General features: G+C 45.6%; 1 protein-coding gene across 2 annotated transcripts in view; it reads right to left on the minus strand.

The window, feature by feature from the left end:
• Positions 1-16,686, minus strand: part of Map1b (microtubule associated protein 1B) — a 101,989-nt gene that overhangs the window by 21,370 nt on the left and 63,933 nt on the right. The window contains exons 1-3 of one of the 2 annotated variants that reach the window (XM_046427387.2): positions 7,952-8,389; positions 4,830-4,912; positions 2,073-2,213 (exon numbers count right to left, since the gene is read on the minus strand). In XM_046427387.2, coding sequence (XP_046283343.1) covers positions 2,073-2,204 — 132 coding nt within the window. In that variant the 5' untranslated portion in view covers positions 2,205-2,213; positions 4,830-4,912; positions 7,952-8,389. Of the gene's footprint in view, positions 1-2,072; positions 2,214-4,829; positions 4,913-7,951; positions 8,390-16,686 lie in introns of those variants that run through there. The other variant, XM_046427376.2, reaches the window with a different exon arrangement.

A 16,686-nucleotide genomic window follows, 5' to 3' on the forward strand; every position in this document is an offset into this window, starting at 1 on the left:
CCCTGGGACAAGATACTGATAATGTGCATGGCCTCTGAGCTATCAGACACTGCCCATCTGCCCCAGGTACAGCATGCACTTGAGGATACAATCTTACAAAAGAGTCTGTCCTTCCAGTGATCACACATCAATCTCAGAACAGTAGACAGAGCAAGAATTATAGCTCAAGCTCAGGAATTTCAATGCCATTCAGTGATGGTTTACTGGGCCTTTACTACATGTGGGAGCCATGGAGACCAGAATCAATGAGGCATGGAGGCTGCCCCTAATAGCTTGGGGGGAAGACAGATCTCAAGCTCTGGAGAAAGAGCCAAAGGGCAGGGCAGGGTGGTGCATGCGGTGCATGCTTACTTATAATTCCAGCAATGCAGGAGGCTGAGGCAGGAGGATTGCAAGTTAAAGACCAGACTTAGCTAGTGAGACCTTGTCTCAAAACAAACAAAAAAGGACTAGGGGTGTAGCTAAGTGGTAAAGTGCCCCCTGGGTTCAATCCCCAGTATCCAAAAAAAAAAAAAAATGAGCCAAATTTCCATTCTGAAGTGGCAAAGAGATACCAGGTCCAAGAGCCTTGAATGCTTAGAGGAAGGGACTACTTGATGCCTGGGGGACAGCTTTTTGCTTTGGGGAACCAGTGTCCTATGCTTCCAGCTGCAGATGACCCCACACCTTGGAGGGCTGTGGCTTCGAGTGTTAAGTGAAATGTTCATTTTCACAGTCATGTTGTGTCTTGGTCCCCCGTGGGTGGAGAGTGAAAATCATTTTTTTATCTGACCTGTGTTTTTACAGAGGTAAACTAAATGAAATTGGGCAGTTTTCTTACAGCTCTTGTGGGTGAGGAAAAGTACACAGGGACTTTTCCAAGAACCATCAGGCAAAGGGAGATTAAATACAGAAAGACACTTGGCCTTTCATGACACACAGGAGATGGACAAGCTGCCGTCGCAAGAAGACAGTTTTAAATGGTCCTGGCACCTCCGCATCAGCAGATCCCCAGCTTCTCCGTTTAGAAATCTGCTATCAGCTACAGGCAGGCCCCAGTGATGGTCCTGAACTCTATCTGTAACCACTGAACAAATGGGCTAAATCAAAAAGGCACATTATTTTGGAAAGTTTCTCAGCCAGGACAAATTCTCAAGTAGAAATAAACAAATTCAAATCTTTCATTTGATTTCACCAAATACTATTAGCTTCCTATAGTTTTCAATACTTCATAAGTATCTTCCTCGAGTAAGATATCTTTCCGAGAAATATTAATGATCCAGCTCCATTTTAGCTACTTCAACCATCTTTTTTTGGGGTCACAGACATGGCCCATTTTCCTATATGCCTCCCATTCCAGAGCCCTCTCTCTTTAGTGGACTATTTATACAGCCCAAGTTCAAACACTGGGATTAAAGCAAAGAGAAATAAAAAAATAATTAGGCCAAGGAAAGTAAGCACAAATATTGAAAGAGATCAAAACAGGGACAGCCTACCAAAAGCTAAAGGGATCTTCGAAGTATTCTTGCAGAAAACTGGACACCTGAATTTTCTATTTGGCTCTGCCATTCCAAGTCTCCCCATTATTTCTGCTATCTGTAAACATTTTTTTTTTTGTACTGGGATTGAATTCAGGGGCACTTGACCACTGAGCCACATCCCCAGCCCTATTTTGTATTTTATTTAGAAACAGGGTCTCACTGAGTTGCTTAGTGCCTCGCCTTTGCTGAGGCTGGCTTTGAACTCGTGATCCTCCTACCTCAGCCCTCTGAGTCACTGAGATTACAGGCATGCACCACCATGCCCAGATGCTATCTGTGAACTCTATTTCTAAACACCCCGCCCCCAACACACACCTAGCTAGTCTCCAGCACATCAGGTGATTCCAAATAATTACCGATGAGTGCTCTAGATTCTTTCCATGATAAACCATAAGAATAAAGTACTTTGGATCACACACAGTTTTGCTTATTTCAAAGGAGCCATAAGACTTCCTCTCCTCTTTCTATCTCCCAAGTGCTTTCAAAGAAGAGCCTACAGCTAAATAATTATCAAACAACTGGAAGTTGAGCTATCCCCAGAAAGGAGCCCACCTCTTGATCGGTGAAGATCTCTATGAAGTTCTGGAAGGAGAAAGAGCCAGACTGCAGAATGAGCTCTCCAGTGTTTTCGAAGCACTGCCCGGTCAGCACGAGCAGCTTGTGTCGGGCAGCGTCGGTGATCATCAGGCGCACCTGAAATCAAACACAGGGAACCAGCCATGAGCCGTGGGGAGCACTGCCACCCGCCTCCAGGACGGGGCTTTGGGGCACATGAAGTTATCAACCAAAGGCGTTCAGGCCCTGGGAGTCTACTTTCTTCCCCTGGGGTTGGTCGGGGTTGGGGCAGGCAGGGCTGAGAGCAGCAGTGGCTGCAGGAATTATCTGCAAACTTTATGGACACAGCCACTGGGAGTTCACCCATCAACACCGTTTCCAAAGTTCTGCTATAACCCAGACAGTCATGCAGTTGACTTTCTCTCCTAGTCTCCTCCTGGTTTTCAAGGCAGCCTTCACAGCTGGCAGGCATGTGCTCCACAGCTGTTCGGAAGTGACTGCTAGCAGCAGGCAGTCTGGGAGACCAGGGCCGTCTTGCCAAAATCTCACAGACTGAGTCACCACGTACAGCCCAACGGCCCCCTCGGGAAGGAGAGGCTTCCAGCCAGGGTCCAGGCCAGCCCCTCCCACCTCGGGTCCTTTCCTTCCTAGAGCAGGCACAAGGCTCCAAAGGCAGTCTCCAGTGGGATCTGCAAGGTGCAGGACACTGAGCATGACTGAAAGGCTTCCCCTCAACAGTGATCTCTGAAACTGAATTGCAAATGGTTTGCACTAAAGAACTCTCTGTGAACTTTATGTGGCAGGAAGCCAGCTGTCCTTCAGCAGAAACACCAGTCTGAGCACAAAGATATCTGTTCTGGGTCCAATTCGTGAATGTTTGACACATACTGGGTGCCAGGCATCATGGGAAGCACTGAGGGCAGAGGGCAGAAGTAAACAGACCAGGACCCCTCCTGGCCCAAGGACCTCACAGTCTCATCATGGGAAGACACATGTACCCAAGCAAGTGCTTCAGTCCCAGTTGCTCTGCAGGCAAGCCTGGATTCCTTTTTCAAAATCCTTATTTTTGTGGGCTGCAGTTGTGGCTCAGTGGTAGAGCACTTGCCTAGCATGTGTGAGGCACTGGGTTTGATTCTCAGCACCACATATAAATAAATGAATAAAATAAAAGTCCATTAATATCTAAAAAAAATTGTTAAAAAAAATCTTTATTTTTTCTTGTCCATTCCTCATAGCTGTTCTAGGCAGTCTGCCTGGACACAGATTAATCCTCCAGTCTTTTCAGGTTATAATTACTCCCTGATTCCATTAGTCACAGAGAGATTGCTATTCCCTCACTTTCCTCAACTTTTTACCTTAATGGATTGTCAAAAAGGTTTTGTTCATCTGAAGCAGGGAGAAGAGAGTCAGAATAGGCTACTCTATAACGGTGAAAAAGTGGAAGCAACTCAGATATCTAGCAACTGAAAAACAAATAAACAAATGTGCTATATCCACATAATGGAATATTATAGAGCCATCAAAAGAATGCAGAGCTGATACATGTGACAACATGGCTGAACCTTGAAACGATCATGCTAAGTAAAATAAGCCAGATAAAAAGGGCACAGGTTATATGAAATGTCTAAAACAGGCAAATCTATAGACATAAATTAGGTTATGGGTTGCCAGAGCAAGGGAGAATGGGGAGTGACTGCTAATGGGTTTGGGGAATGATGGACGTGCTCTGGAATTAGTGGTGATGATTGTACAACTTTCCAATAGGGCAAAAATCACTGAATTTCATACTTTAAAAGAATAGCTTTTATGCATATGAATTATTTTCAATGAAAAAAAATAGAGTATAATCATAGATACTCAAAATATGGGCAGAAGATATTGCAAATAATGGATGCTTTCCATCTTAAAGCCATCTTTAACAGCTTTAAAATCCAGGAAACAACTCAGTTTCCAAAGTGCTAAACTCTAATAAAGGAAGTCGGAAATGGAGTTATATCAGCTCCTGAGCCTGGGTGACCACGGACTGTGGGCTTCAGCCTAGTTCTTTGTCACAGTGGGTTCTGAAATTCCCAGTTACTCTGACTATACTTTCATATGTTGGGAACAATAATAGCCAACACGCTTTCGTCATCACATGCCACACTCTGTTCAAAGTACTTCGAAGTACCACATTATGTATGCACATTCCGTGTAGGGACTGTTACGATCCCCTTTTCACAGAGGACAAACTGAGACAAAGACAGTAAATAACCCACCCAAAGCCACTAGCTAGTAAGTGGCAGACCTGGGAGTGGGAACCCAGGTGGTGTCCATGCTCCTGACCACTGTGCTGTCCTGCCTTTCAGCAGGGGTAAGGGTTGTGCAGGAGAGCTCTCAATGGGCTTGCATCTCGGGTGCCATTCTTCTCCAAGTTAGGTTCCTGTACACCTCAGCCGGTGGGCTTACAATCGATTTCCTCTGCTATATTCCTGCTGGACTCCACCCCTCCAGCACACACCCCACATATGTCCCCATTCTACACTGTTCCCCCCCCCCGCCCCCGCAAAGTATGACAGCCCCAGGAGCATCTTCTATTTGTCCTTACCGGGAGGCGCTGTCTGAGGTGGTGCTGATGCAGAGAACCAGCCACTGAGTGCAGGTTAAGGAAAACCCCTGCACCCAGGATTTCTCCTCCTCTCATGACCCTGGCTGGCCCCCTCCTGTCCAGCCCCTGGAGTCAGTGTGGGAGACCCTGCCCAAGGGACGAATGCTTACCTCAGTGCTGACGGCTTCATCTGAAGGGTTGATCAGGACCACTGTTTCTAGAACGTCACTTCGGTGATGAAGGATCTTTTGTCCTGCAGGCACGAAAAACACACAAACACACAAAGAGCAGATCTTTAGCTTTTTCCGGATGAAAAGCCTGCCTGCTTCAGGGAAGAATTTCTGCCTCCAAGGTGGCAAGGGGCACCGAGTTCTCTGCACTCTCTGGGGAAACACAATCGGGGCTCCCGATGAAGAGGGTGCGGGCAGCAGGCTCCACCCGGCGCTGGGTCCGTGTGGCCTGCAGATCGGTGACCCCTCACACTCTAGTTTTCATGGTGGGATCGCCAGGCAGCCTCAGCGCCCTAATGGCGGTTTTCTTCTGAGACTAGGCGTGGATGCCAGGAAAACTCAACTGGGGCTCTTGACATTTCTTTTCTCATGGTAATCGGGGATGTTTCTCCCTATCAGCCTTTCTTCTGGTGAGAACTGCGCTGAGATTAATTAGGAGCCTCATTGTGAAATGAATGACATCCAGAAACCCGGACTAACAATTAGCCCAACAACCAGAATGGCTGTCTGAGGCAGGCTCGAAGTGTGTTGGGGGATTCCTTAATTAATTCACTTGCTCATAGAAAAGTGGAGAAACTGTGGGCAAATGAAAAGGGAAGAACAACCCTCCTGCTGGACAGTGTGGCCAAAGGGCCCCCCTAAAGACAAGCAAGGTTGACGGAGAATCAAGGTGTGTGGGAGGACTGAAGCCCTGCGGGACCCAGCTCCACATCCCAGCCTTCCCCCATCTCACAGGGTCATCCTGCGGCTGAACAGCCCTCCAGCCAGGGTGGACAGGAGGTTTTTGGTGGCCTCAACACCCCCCCCCCCTTGCCAGCCAGATGAAAGCCATCAGGGGGTGTGCAGCCACAGCCGGCTGTGTGTGCTCTGCCAGCTGATAGAGAAGAAGGGCATCCCTCGGAAAGTCGGGGGGAGACACGTGGTTGGAGGGTAGATAAGAATGCATCGGCTGCTTGGAAGCACAAGGAAGCTTGGGCAACACGAGGAAACGGATTGGAATCTGAGCGAGGAGGACACCAACCGAGAGAAATAGAGAGGGGAAAATGACCAGAGGCAACTGTTTTCCAGACAAATAGCTTAAGTTAATGTTCTTCAAAAAGCTAAAACAGAATTATCAACAACCCAGCCATTCCCTTCCTAATGGAATGGAGAGCAGGGACTGAAATGGGTGCTTATACACCAATGCTAATTACAGCATTATTCACAGCAGTCAAAAGGTGAGACAACCCAGATAAAATACGTACGCACAGACAACAGAATACCCACTCACCGTGGAAAGGATGAAGTGCTGATAAAGCTACAACATGGACGACCCCAGAAAACATTATGCTCAAAGAAATAAGCCAGACACAATGGACCAATACATGATTCTGCTCCGATAAAATAGCTGGAAGTAGCAAATTCACAGAGAGTAGATGAGAGGTTACCAGGGGAGGGAGCATGAGAGATTATGGGTCCAGTTTCTGCTTGGGGTGATGGAAATATTTTGAAAATAGAGGTGATTAGTTGTTAGTTAGTCAACTTTGTGAATATAATTAACACCACTGAATTGTACATATAAAAATTGTTAAAATGGCAGATTTTGTTTTATTTATATCTTATTGCAACTTTAAAAATAATTAATATACCAACCAGCATGGAGTAGTAGTATACTTACATGGGTGAATGATATGTTATGCAAATTACATCTCAGTGAAGTGGTTAGAAACAAAGCAAGCAGCCTAGGCACAGGGCCGAGGGTTTCCCCCTTTTCTCCTCAAGGACCAGGAGTCCTACAGATTCTGGACAATATGTTGACATTCTCAACATCGCCATTTTCAAGCTCTCCTCCAACATCTTGCTTTCCTTAACAGCTATTATTTAGCCCCACCTCAGACATAGAAGCAGCCCAAACTAAGCCACAATGGTGTCCAGCGCTGCTCTAAGACTTCCTATATACAACTTTGCTTATAACTGAGGTATCATGATAATTCCTGTTACTGTTGAAGATGATGAGTCTGGAGAAGAAAATTAAGTACCCACCTCACCCAACCAGTGAGTGAGTGGTCAAGCTGAGAAGGCACCGAGGTTGCCTGGCTCTACGGCCCTCCTCGTCATTCCCTATGGAGCTAGTTAATGGGACCAGATTAGGAAACAAAAAGGCACAGGCATCCAGTGTCAAAGAAGAGCTAGAGAAAAGGCCAAATAAAATCCGTATGCACAGACAACGGAATACCGATTCACCGTGGAAAGGATGAATAAATGAATAAAATCAGAGATGTGCTTAAAGAAGAAGCCTCAAAGCTTTAGGAGAAGAATACTAATCAATAAACAAGACAAAACAAACAAAGAACTACCTACATAAACATAAGTAAAATTAAGTGAAAGTATGCAGTGCCTTACTCCAAACACCTAAAAATGAAAAAACTTCAAATCAGGACAATGCTACATAGTTCTTTACAAAAAACAAAACAAAACAAAACAAAAAACCCAAAACATAGAAAAGAAAGTTCCTTTATTTATGAATGCTGAATTCTGTAATTTATTGGAAACTGCTTTTGGCTTTTTCGTTGTTTTTTTGTTTTTTACGAATATGTGCATTTAAAGCTCAAGCCAAAGAAAAGCAAATTAAATAATAAGGAAATGATAAAACGAAAGTCAGCAAAACACACAAATCCATCCTCTATCAAGTGGCCTCTGAGTCCCTCCTTGAACAAAGATTTCAGGATCTTTGAAGGCAGGAAGTTGGGTGGAAATTAAGCTACAGTGTGAGACCAAAGAGAAGCAGTCATCTCCCTTCTCATAAGTTTGACCTGAGTACCCGAAGTATCAGGCAGCCCCATGCAGGGGTCTGACCACTGTCCCTGACTATATTCTGAAGGAATTCATAAAAGTAAATGAGTAAGTTCATAGAAGGAATGCCCACCCCAAGAGACAGTAGTGGTCTCAGAGCCCCTTTCTTTCCTAAGTGATCCTACATCCTGCCCCCAACCCAGCTCACTGCAGCCGGCACAGCCACACTCCATCCCACCCAGGTCCCAGAGGCCGCCTGCTGCCAGGTGCTCCCTGAAGGGGCTTCTTACCATCCTCCGGCAGTTCCCCTCCTCCTTGGCTTCATCAATTGCAAACAAAACAAATGCCATGTGACAGCTGTCGACTACCTCCACTCCTCCCAAGCCAATTTCCAGACCTGTTCACCCAGGAATTCAGCTACTGATGTTCTTCTCATCCATCTTTGGAAAACACCCGGAGGAATGACACCAGCGATGTCCATGCACCAAGATGCAATGGCTGCTCCTTCAACAAAAGCCTTTTTATAGGATTTATTAGGACGAAGGAGGGGACTTAAAAGGAGAGAGGGAAGTTGTGTGCTCTTGTCACGGCTGGACTGTGGGCCAGATTCTCCTCCAGGACAGGGGCCGAGCCTCCTGGGCCAATCTGGCAAAGCCACAGCTGGGTAGAGGGTCCTGCAGGCGCCCCCACCCCCGCATCCCCTGGGTACCAGCTCTCCCACAGCAGGCGGCTGTCAGGCGGCTGGGACACTCACAGAGTTGCATATTTGGGGAATGTTTCACACTGGGAAGTGGGCCAGGCATTCTGAAGGAGAGGCCACTACCCTTGCCTGTAAAGGTCTCATTCAGTTGCTTCAGAAAAGCAGTTCCCAGGAAAGAAAGACAACAGGGTTCCAGCCTCTCCCCACCATTCCAGTGTGCCCTCCCAGCTCACCGGGTGACCATCAGGCAGCCCCCATGAATAGTCTGTCTGAGGGGAGCAGGGGAATGTCACTCACTGCTCGCATCAGAAAGAGTGTTCTTCAGGGGCTTCCCCACAGAACTCAGTGTGATTGTGAGGCCTGACCTGGCGGTATGGGGGCAGCCGAGATGGCAGTTATGTGACAAAAAGGGTCTGCTCCACCTCTGAATCAAAAGAGGATGGTCTGGGGACCCCTTGAAGCAGCAGGGGCCTTGCAGACAATGAGACTTTTGTCTGTGCTCTTCCAAAGCTGTGTTCGGAACTTGAAAAGAGGCCTGTATTTTCCAGTTATGGCTGGAATTTCTTTCCCCCTTTTGAAAATCTGATCAATTGAATCTATGTGTCTTCTTAAAGTTAGGCTGCTGAGTCATTTCTGTTTTGCTATATGCAGGTGATTTTGAAATCTCTTAAAGCAAAATGTTGTTTTCTTTGTACATAAGATTCTAGGATGCTTACAGGGTCTCTTTTCCCTAGAGCTAGAGATTCATCTAAACTTGTGCTTGTGAGCACACATAAAACAGAAGGTCTCTCCTCAATTTCAGAAGCTGAGGATGGCTGAACTCAAAGACGCACTCGACTGGGAACAGCCACAAACTACCCCCGCCACCAAAAGCTCAGAACCTTCTTTCACACCTGGCTGATGCTTTCCTCCCACACTGGACGGGGAACATAGTAGCTGGGAGGTTGTAACATTTCTGCAGGAGTCAGAGCAACCTCCAGCCCTGGGCCTGGGCAGGCAGCTCCTAATGCAACAGTCTGGCATGAGGGAGAGCAGAGCCACCAAGGCGGCCAGGTAGCTCCCAGCTACCTGGAGCAAACCCTCGAGGGAAAACGTAACATTTGAAAGGTTGCTGAGACCTTACAAATGGTCTCTAAGAGGGTGATAATTATATGTCTTGGAGATGAATATTTAAGTCTTTTTCCATTAATGATCACAAGCCCAAATTTAATTTTTACAACTTCTTTTTCCTGAAAAATTAACACGTGGCAAGCATAATCTAGAAAAGCTAATTGAAGAATAAAGAAAGCATTCAATTTCCACTCTGCATGGGATGGATTAGACAAGGAGGGTCCTGAGTCACTGATAACCAGGACCCAGGGTCAGAGTGGGTGAGGGGCTCCAGCAAGGAGAACAGCCCTCTTGCCCCATAGAGATGGCTCCTTGCCAGGTGGAAACCAGGTGGGTTCTTTTTAGAAAAGGCATTTGACATTGTGATTTGACACTTTAAGAAGCCCCCAAGGTGAAGACACAGACCTGGTAGAGAAGGTTAAAGAAGATTCTAGGGTTAGAAAGGGAAATGTGTGGGATGAAGGAGGCCTAGGATGACTGAGCTAAAGGAAAGGTCTGGAAGATCAAGAAAGGCCACAGGCAGAAGATGTGTTGATGTTAAAGTCAAGGAGAAAGGAAGAGGGCGAGGGCCTTGGATTTGGAGAGAAACTCCTCACCTGAATCCATGTAGACAGAACACTCCCCAGGTAAAATTAAGCTAAATGGATATAAGCAAGAATGGAAAGGCTCTCTGTGGAGGGACTGAAATCACCAACAGGTAATTACAACAGGTCCCCCAGCAGTTTTTAATAACAGCTTTTTATTTGAATCATACCCAGGTCTCTTTTCTGCAGGAACCCACATCACACATAAAGCAAATGTGTGGTCAGGTTGAAGGGAAAGGAAGCCAACATGGAAGGATTTAACACTGGGTGCAGAGGAGGTCCCAACCCGGCAGGAAGAGTCCCCAGCTCTCAGAGGGAGGGAAGGGGCCAGTGTGTGAGGAAGGAGCAGAGGCAGCAGAAAGGCCTGCTCAAGAGTCCATGGTGGTTTCCTGAGCTCCTCCATCCTACCTAGGCATTTCTGAGCAAGAAAAACAGGGAGAGAGAGACAGACAGACAGACAGACAGAGAGACAGAGAGGGATGTGAACACAGGTCACCTGGTAACAGAGTTTATGAGAAGCCACAATTAGCAGATTTTGGGGCTCAGGGGAAGAATCCAGGAGAGGGGCTGAGGCAACCTGACCTAACAGAAGCCTCCTTCATGTCCCTGAACCAAGAAATCATCTCAGTCCTGGGGGACCATGTGACCACGAGGCAGGGAAAACCTAAGTCCCTTCACCCCTGCCAGGGAGGCACTTGGGGACAAAACAAAGGTGCTGGGGGACCTGGTATCTCCTGATTACCCAGATCCCCAAACCTGGTGTCCACATGGAAAACAAGAGGCCAACTGTTACCAGGAAACTGCGCAGAGTCCCTCTCCAGGGAAGGAACACTAATCCTGGAGGGGGTCTGGCTTCTCAGGACCCTCACATGTCAAATCAACTTGCTTATCTTTTCCTGTTTATCTGCCTTTCAGCTCAGCCCGAAGCTTGGAGAAGAACAGTTTCTAGGCTGGTGTCTCTGAGGCCATGGGGACCTGGAGCAAAAGACGGCACAAGTATCACTTGACGGGCATGCTGGTTTTTATGGTCACATGGGAGCCCCTTCAACGTGCCAGGTGCCACCCTATCTGGACCGAACACAACTAAACATGAAACTAATGCACAGAAAGCCCATCTGAAGGATACAGCAACAAAACTTGACACAGAAACAGTGCTTTAGAGTTCTTAAGCACTGTTCCTTCACATCGAGCTTGGTTTACGATTTGTAACATTTATAACATTCCCATGAAGTGCTGGGGGCAGATACTACTCTCCCCACTTTTTGGACTGTAGACCTGATTCTAATGACTTGCTCAGTGTGAAAGAGCAGGGCTGGGACTCAGGTCACCTCCACTTACAGCTGCTCATGGCCAAGTAGCCAGGGACCCAGAACGATTCTTTTTTCCTTCTTGTACTGACCCACTCCTGTGCAAAATGAAACTTTCAAGTTGTGATGCCAAGATTCCCCTTTGTAAGAGGGTAATGCGGAGGCTGGGTCAGTTATGTTGAGTAGTGCGGCTCCACTGCTGGGAGAATATACCCTACTCCCTCCCATCACGGGGCACCCTGGCCTCCCACACAAACCCTGAGGCCAATTCCTCCTTTGTTTCTGCTGAACAATCAGCCAAGTTCTCTCCCACCTCCCCTGATACTCCTGGAAATGGCATTTCTTTTCTATTGAAAATGAATTTTTGTTTCTGCATGTGTTTCATCTCTGATGTGTGTTCCCGGATGTCACATCACACTTCCAATTCTGGACATGCACTTTATTAAAAAGAGACTTAAAAAAAAAAAAGAGTCAAATCCCATTGTAAATAAGTTCAGGATATTTCACAAATGACATTTTTCCATATAAATAGGTTGATCATTGCTTAGAAGCCAGAAAACTTGTTTCTCTCACCTCTGGTATCTTTTATATTGCAGAGAATTTACGTGATAATTTGAATTTATACCTAATTTTTCCTATATTTCCCGGTCCTTGTTCCATTAACTATTTGCTTTTTTGTTACCATTGGTTGGGGTCTGATTTCCCCCACGTCTCCCAGTACTTCCACCCCATCTTTCCTTGAGTCTGCCGCCATCTTATGCTTTGTCCCCCCAGCCTTTTTCTGCCTGGATAAACAAATAACCAGAGCCTTCACATTTCCAGGTTCTCTCCCGGTTCCACATTTTTCACAGGAGGCAGAAGCCATCCCAGCCCTCTGGTTCCAGGCAGGCAGGCCTTGCTCCTGCTTGCGGAGAAAGCCTGGTCTTGCAGTTGGCATCCCCGCATGTTCTAACTGCACGCACCAGGAACAGAGCTTGTGGGACAATGGGTCGCGGGTTCTTTTTGTACTTCACCCACTTTCTAAATCCTCTGGTTCAGTGTTTTTCTCCTACCTTGCCTCATTCCCCTAGGTTTTCCTCTGGCTTTTTTCTTCTCCCTTTTTTTAAAGCCTCAAGGCAAAGGGATAAGAATCCAGACTATCAGGTGAAAAGAGAGTGGAAGAAAGAAGTGGAAATAAACAACATGGGTAGTGTTGATGGAAATAGGCCTCCCTGGTGGACACCCAAGGGGAACCAGCAATGCCCAGTGTGGGTACCAGCTGAGGCCGACAAGTCAGCCTGAAGGTCATATCTTCAGCAGTGTACAGATGCTACAGATACACACACACACACACACACACACCTCGTTCAGAGTGATCTAGTACCCTGTCAGGGAACCAAGTCCAGGTTCATTCAAAAAATGACAGACCAGCATGTATCTCGTACCTCACCACTTACTATGCGCTCTTCCATCTTTGTCTGTGCACAGCCTTCCAAGTCTCTGAATTGGTTTCCTGGGGCTGAGATGAGATGGGATCAGCTCTGTTCTCTAAACAAAGCCACTTCAGACAAAGGAAAATACTCACAGCCCTCATGCACAAGAAACGATTCCCTTTCTCCGCTTTTAAGACCTGGAGTCCAGCAGCCAGGAAGGAAGCGTCCTCCCCATGAGTCTCATGAGAATCTGTTGCTCTTAGGGTGTAAAGAATCAGAGCTTCCTCACTTCTCAGCATGGGAGGACCTGAAGGAGCCCTGGGGACAATGCTGTCCTCTCTCTTTCCCTCTCAGTTTACAGAAGAGGAAGCTTCAGACACTGCTGTGGTCGGTCATGGGTGGTAGACGTGTATTTGTACAAGTGCCAAAGGCATTTCCTATGTATATTGTAGACGGTTCTATTTGGAAGTGGGTGGCAAAATACTAACGCTGCCTTTCAGCTGTGATGCACTTTATGGTTTGTAAAATTATTTATTTGCACATTACCTCATTTGGACATTACCAAGGTCAATGATCAGAACTCTTTCTTTTTACAGATGGGGAAACAAAGCCAACAGAGAAGGCTGTTGAGAAGAGTTAGCTGTCTTTATGGGAGACAGAATGAACTGTTGAACTCGGTTATAATTCAGCCTGTCTGACTCCTGATCCCTACTTCTTTTACTGCCCCTCACTGATGGAGAAAAAATGTGGAAGATGTAACAGTTCCCTGCCTTCTCTGCTCACCTTCACTCTCACCCACTTCTCAGATTATTTTAGGAATTTCATGGTTCCAAATCCTTATTTTTTAAAAAATGACTTATCTGAGATACATTTCCCTTGGAATATTATAGAATAATCCCAGCATTTGGGATATAAGTTTGGGAATAAATTTTATTTTGAGGGATACCTTCCATGTGCCAGGTGCTTTGCCAAGTCATAGCTTATCAATATCAGTTAACTTTTAACTTTAAGACAGCACTTTCACCAGGTTGACAATTAGATCCAACTTTCTTGAGAACAGAGTAGGTTTCAGAGGAATGTTTTCAAAATCTTTAAAAAAAAACAAAAAACATTGCTTTATTTTTCCTTGGGTTACTGGGGATTGAACCTAGGGTTTCATGCATGCTAGGCAAGAGCTCTATTGCTGAGCTACAGATATCTTTATTTTTTATTTTCAGACAGTATCTTCCTGTTTTGCCCAAATTAGCCTTGAATTTGTGATCCTTCTGCCTCTGCCTCCTAAGTATCTGGGATAAGCGTGCACCACCATGCTCACATGATGTTCTCAAAAATCTTCATGGTCTCCTTCTGCCTTTGTAAAGCATGTTATATTTTCTTTCTGTTAATTTATTAATTACTTATAGGGGACACAGTTTTCTGGAGTTTAATTCAGGCAAATCAGTCCTACTTTTATAACCTGAACATTGAGAGCAACACATAAAAGGGATACACCCCTATCCTGAAGGGAGCACAGTTTGATGGGGGAGAGACTCAGTGTTTTGACAATTTCTAATTCAGGAAACCTAAGTCTGAAATAATGTCTGAGACACAGAAGTAGCTCAATCAATATTTGATAAAGGAATGAATAATAAAATGGCTATGATATATTGAAAATCTACCCTGGGTCAAGCATTAAGTTCTTTGTGTCTTTTATTTATTTCATTTAATTTGGACAATAACCCAATGAGGAAGACTCTCCTCTTGTTTCACAGACAGGAAAACAAAGCATGGAGCTATAGAGCCACAAGAGTCCAAAGGTCTGCATAGTTAGTCATGAGACCAGGGTGGGATCTGGGTAGTTTGGTGTGGGACATGCTGCATTTGAGGTCCCTGTGGGATAGCCAGGTGGCTCTGTCCAGTAAGCAGGCAGAAGTGTGGATCTGATGCTTAGGCAAGAGGCACAGTAAGTATACTTTTAGTGGACACTCTTGGCAAACACTGTAAGAGCCTCTTGCTAAGAATAGTCTTCAGAAATGCCTGTATCTAAAGGGTGGGCAAAGGCAAGTTGAAGATGATGGAGAAAAAATGTGAAAGATGTAATGGTTCCCTGCCTTCTCTGCTCACCTTCACTCCCACCCGGAGGTGACCTATAAGCATAGTGCTATTCTGAACCCTGAGCTAAATCACCTGTTATGGTTTGGACCCAAAAGTTCACTTGTTGAAAGCATGGTCCCCAGTGCAGCAAGATTCAGAGGTCAGGCTTTTGGGTAATGATTGAATCACCAGGACTCTGACCGCCTCAGTGGATTAATCCGTTTCATGGAGGTGGTCCCTAGTTGGAGGAAGTGGATCACTGGGGCGTGTCCTGGAGGGGTTTGTCTTTTCCCTGGTCCCTCTCTCCTTCTCTCTGCTACCTAGCTGCCATGAGCTGAGCAGCATTCTTCCACTATGCCCTTCTGCCACAATGTTCTGTCTCATCTCAGGCTCACAGAAATGGAGTTGGCTGACCATGGACTCAAACCTCTGAAATCAGGAGCCAAAATGAGTCTTTCCTCCTCTAAAGTTTTTTTTTTTAATTTTTATTTATTTATTTTTTATGTGATGCTGAGGACGGACCCAGTGCCTCACATGTGCAAGGCAAATGCTCTACCACTGAGCCACCCAGCTCTTTGTTTTGCTTTTAATTTTTATTTTGAAAGACAAGAGGACTCTATACATTAACATGTACAGCCAGTATTCAATCAGATAGCTATTTTGCTACTCAAAAACAGAAATGCTGTGGTGCCTCCAATAATCTTGTCCAGCAGTGAAAACAGACTAAAGTATCACCTCTGCATAGAGGAGTCGAGGCTAAATATTTCAAAGACATTAACCAATCCAATCAGAACTTATTTCTGGTTTTTGAAGTCAATCCAAATACTCTTGGTTGAGCTCTATATACCCAGCTATGATACATTACATAGACTCTGGGCGAGGCTTTATTTTCTGTCAGACACCTGAGATACCTGTCTGGTGGAGGAGAAAGACTATATCCTGGCAGGTTTCGGAATCAAATATTCTGCACAGTCATCTAAGGAGCGCCATAGAAATGGAGATTCTCATGGCTCCCCTTAGACTTTCTCAATCAGGAGTGAAGCCTGGGACTCTGCATTTCCAAAGTCTCCCAGATGATTCTCTGGTTCCCTTCTTTGAGAAACAAGATGGCATGATGATGAATATGCTATTGATCGATTATATAAAAAGTGACCTCATTTAAAGTTGTCCTCGTGTTGTTTTATGTATTACTACCCTAATGTCCAAATGGATTGTGAGAATTATTTCCCTTGGGAGCAAATGTGATCATTAAAGACTCAACCCACTCTTCTAGCAGGTATTGATTCCTAGGATCATTTGACAGGTTTATCTGACATTTAATTTGCCATCAAACTCCTACCATTGATCAAACCCAGGCAAACAGTTGACCTTTTGCCCTCATCTCTTCCTATCAGAACCAAATCATCCCGCTATTATTCACCTTCAAAGCCTGCTGCCTTTAAAACAAAAAGTAAATTAGTCTTCTTTTTTTTTTTGGTATTTAGCCATCAAAAAGGAAAAATTTAAAAAACTACAAGTAGCTGACACAACATGTTAAATCTAGAATCTGACAATGACCTACCCCTAGGCAAGCCTTTTAGCCCGTCAGGGAAAAGTGGTATGAGATGATTTTCTTTCCCTAGTAAAGTCTGGAGGGGACAAGGCTAGTGGTACTGGCAGCATCAGGCTGAACACAGCAACCTGGTCTACCAGGAAGGGACTTTTTAGGGTCAACAGCCTGATCTAGAAGGATGAGGCTCAAGAGGCCTGAGACCTTGTCCTGGGTGACATGGTGCCTCGGCTGCCACCATCTGTTAACACACAACTCACAGGTAATTCTCAGGTCCTGAACTCTGGTCA

The sequence above is a fragment of the Marmota monax genome, unplaced genomic scaffold (genome assembly GCF_021218885.2).
Source record: "Marmota monax isolate L192 unplaced genomic scaffold, Marmota_monax_Labrador192_F-V1.1 WCK01_AAM20220418_F8-fsc00018, whole genome shotgun sequence".
In the NCBI taxonomy this organism is placed as follows: domain Eukaryota; kingdom Metazoa; phylum Chordata; class Mammalia; order Rodentia; family Sciuridae; genus Marmota; species Marmota monax.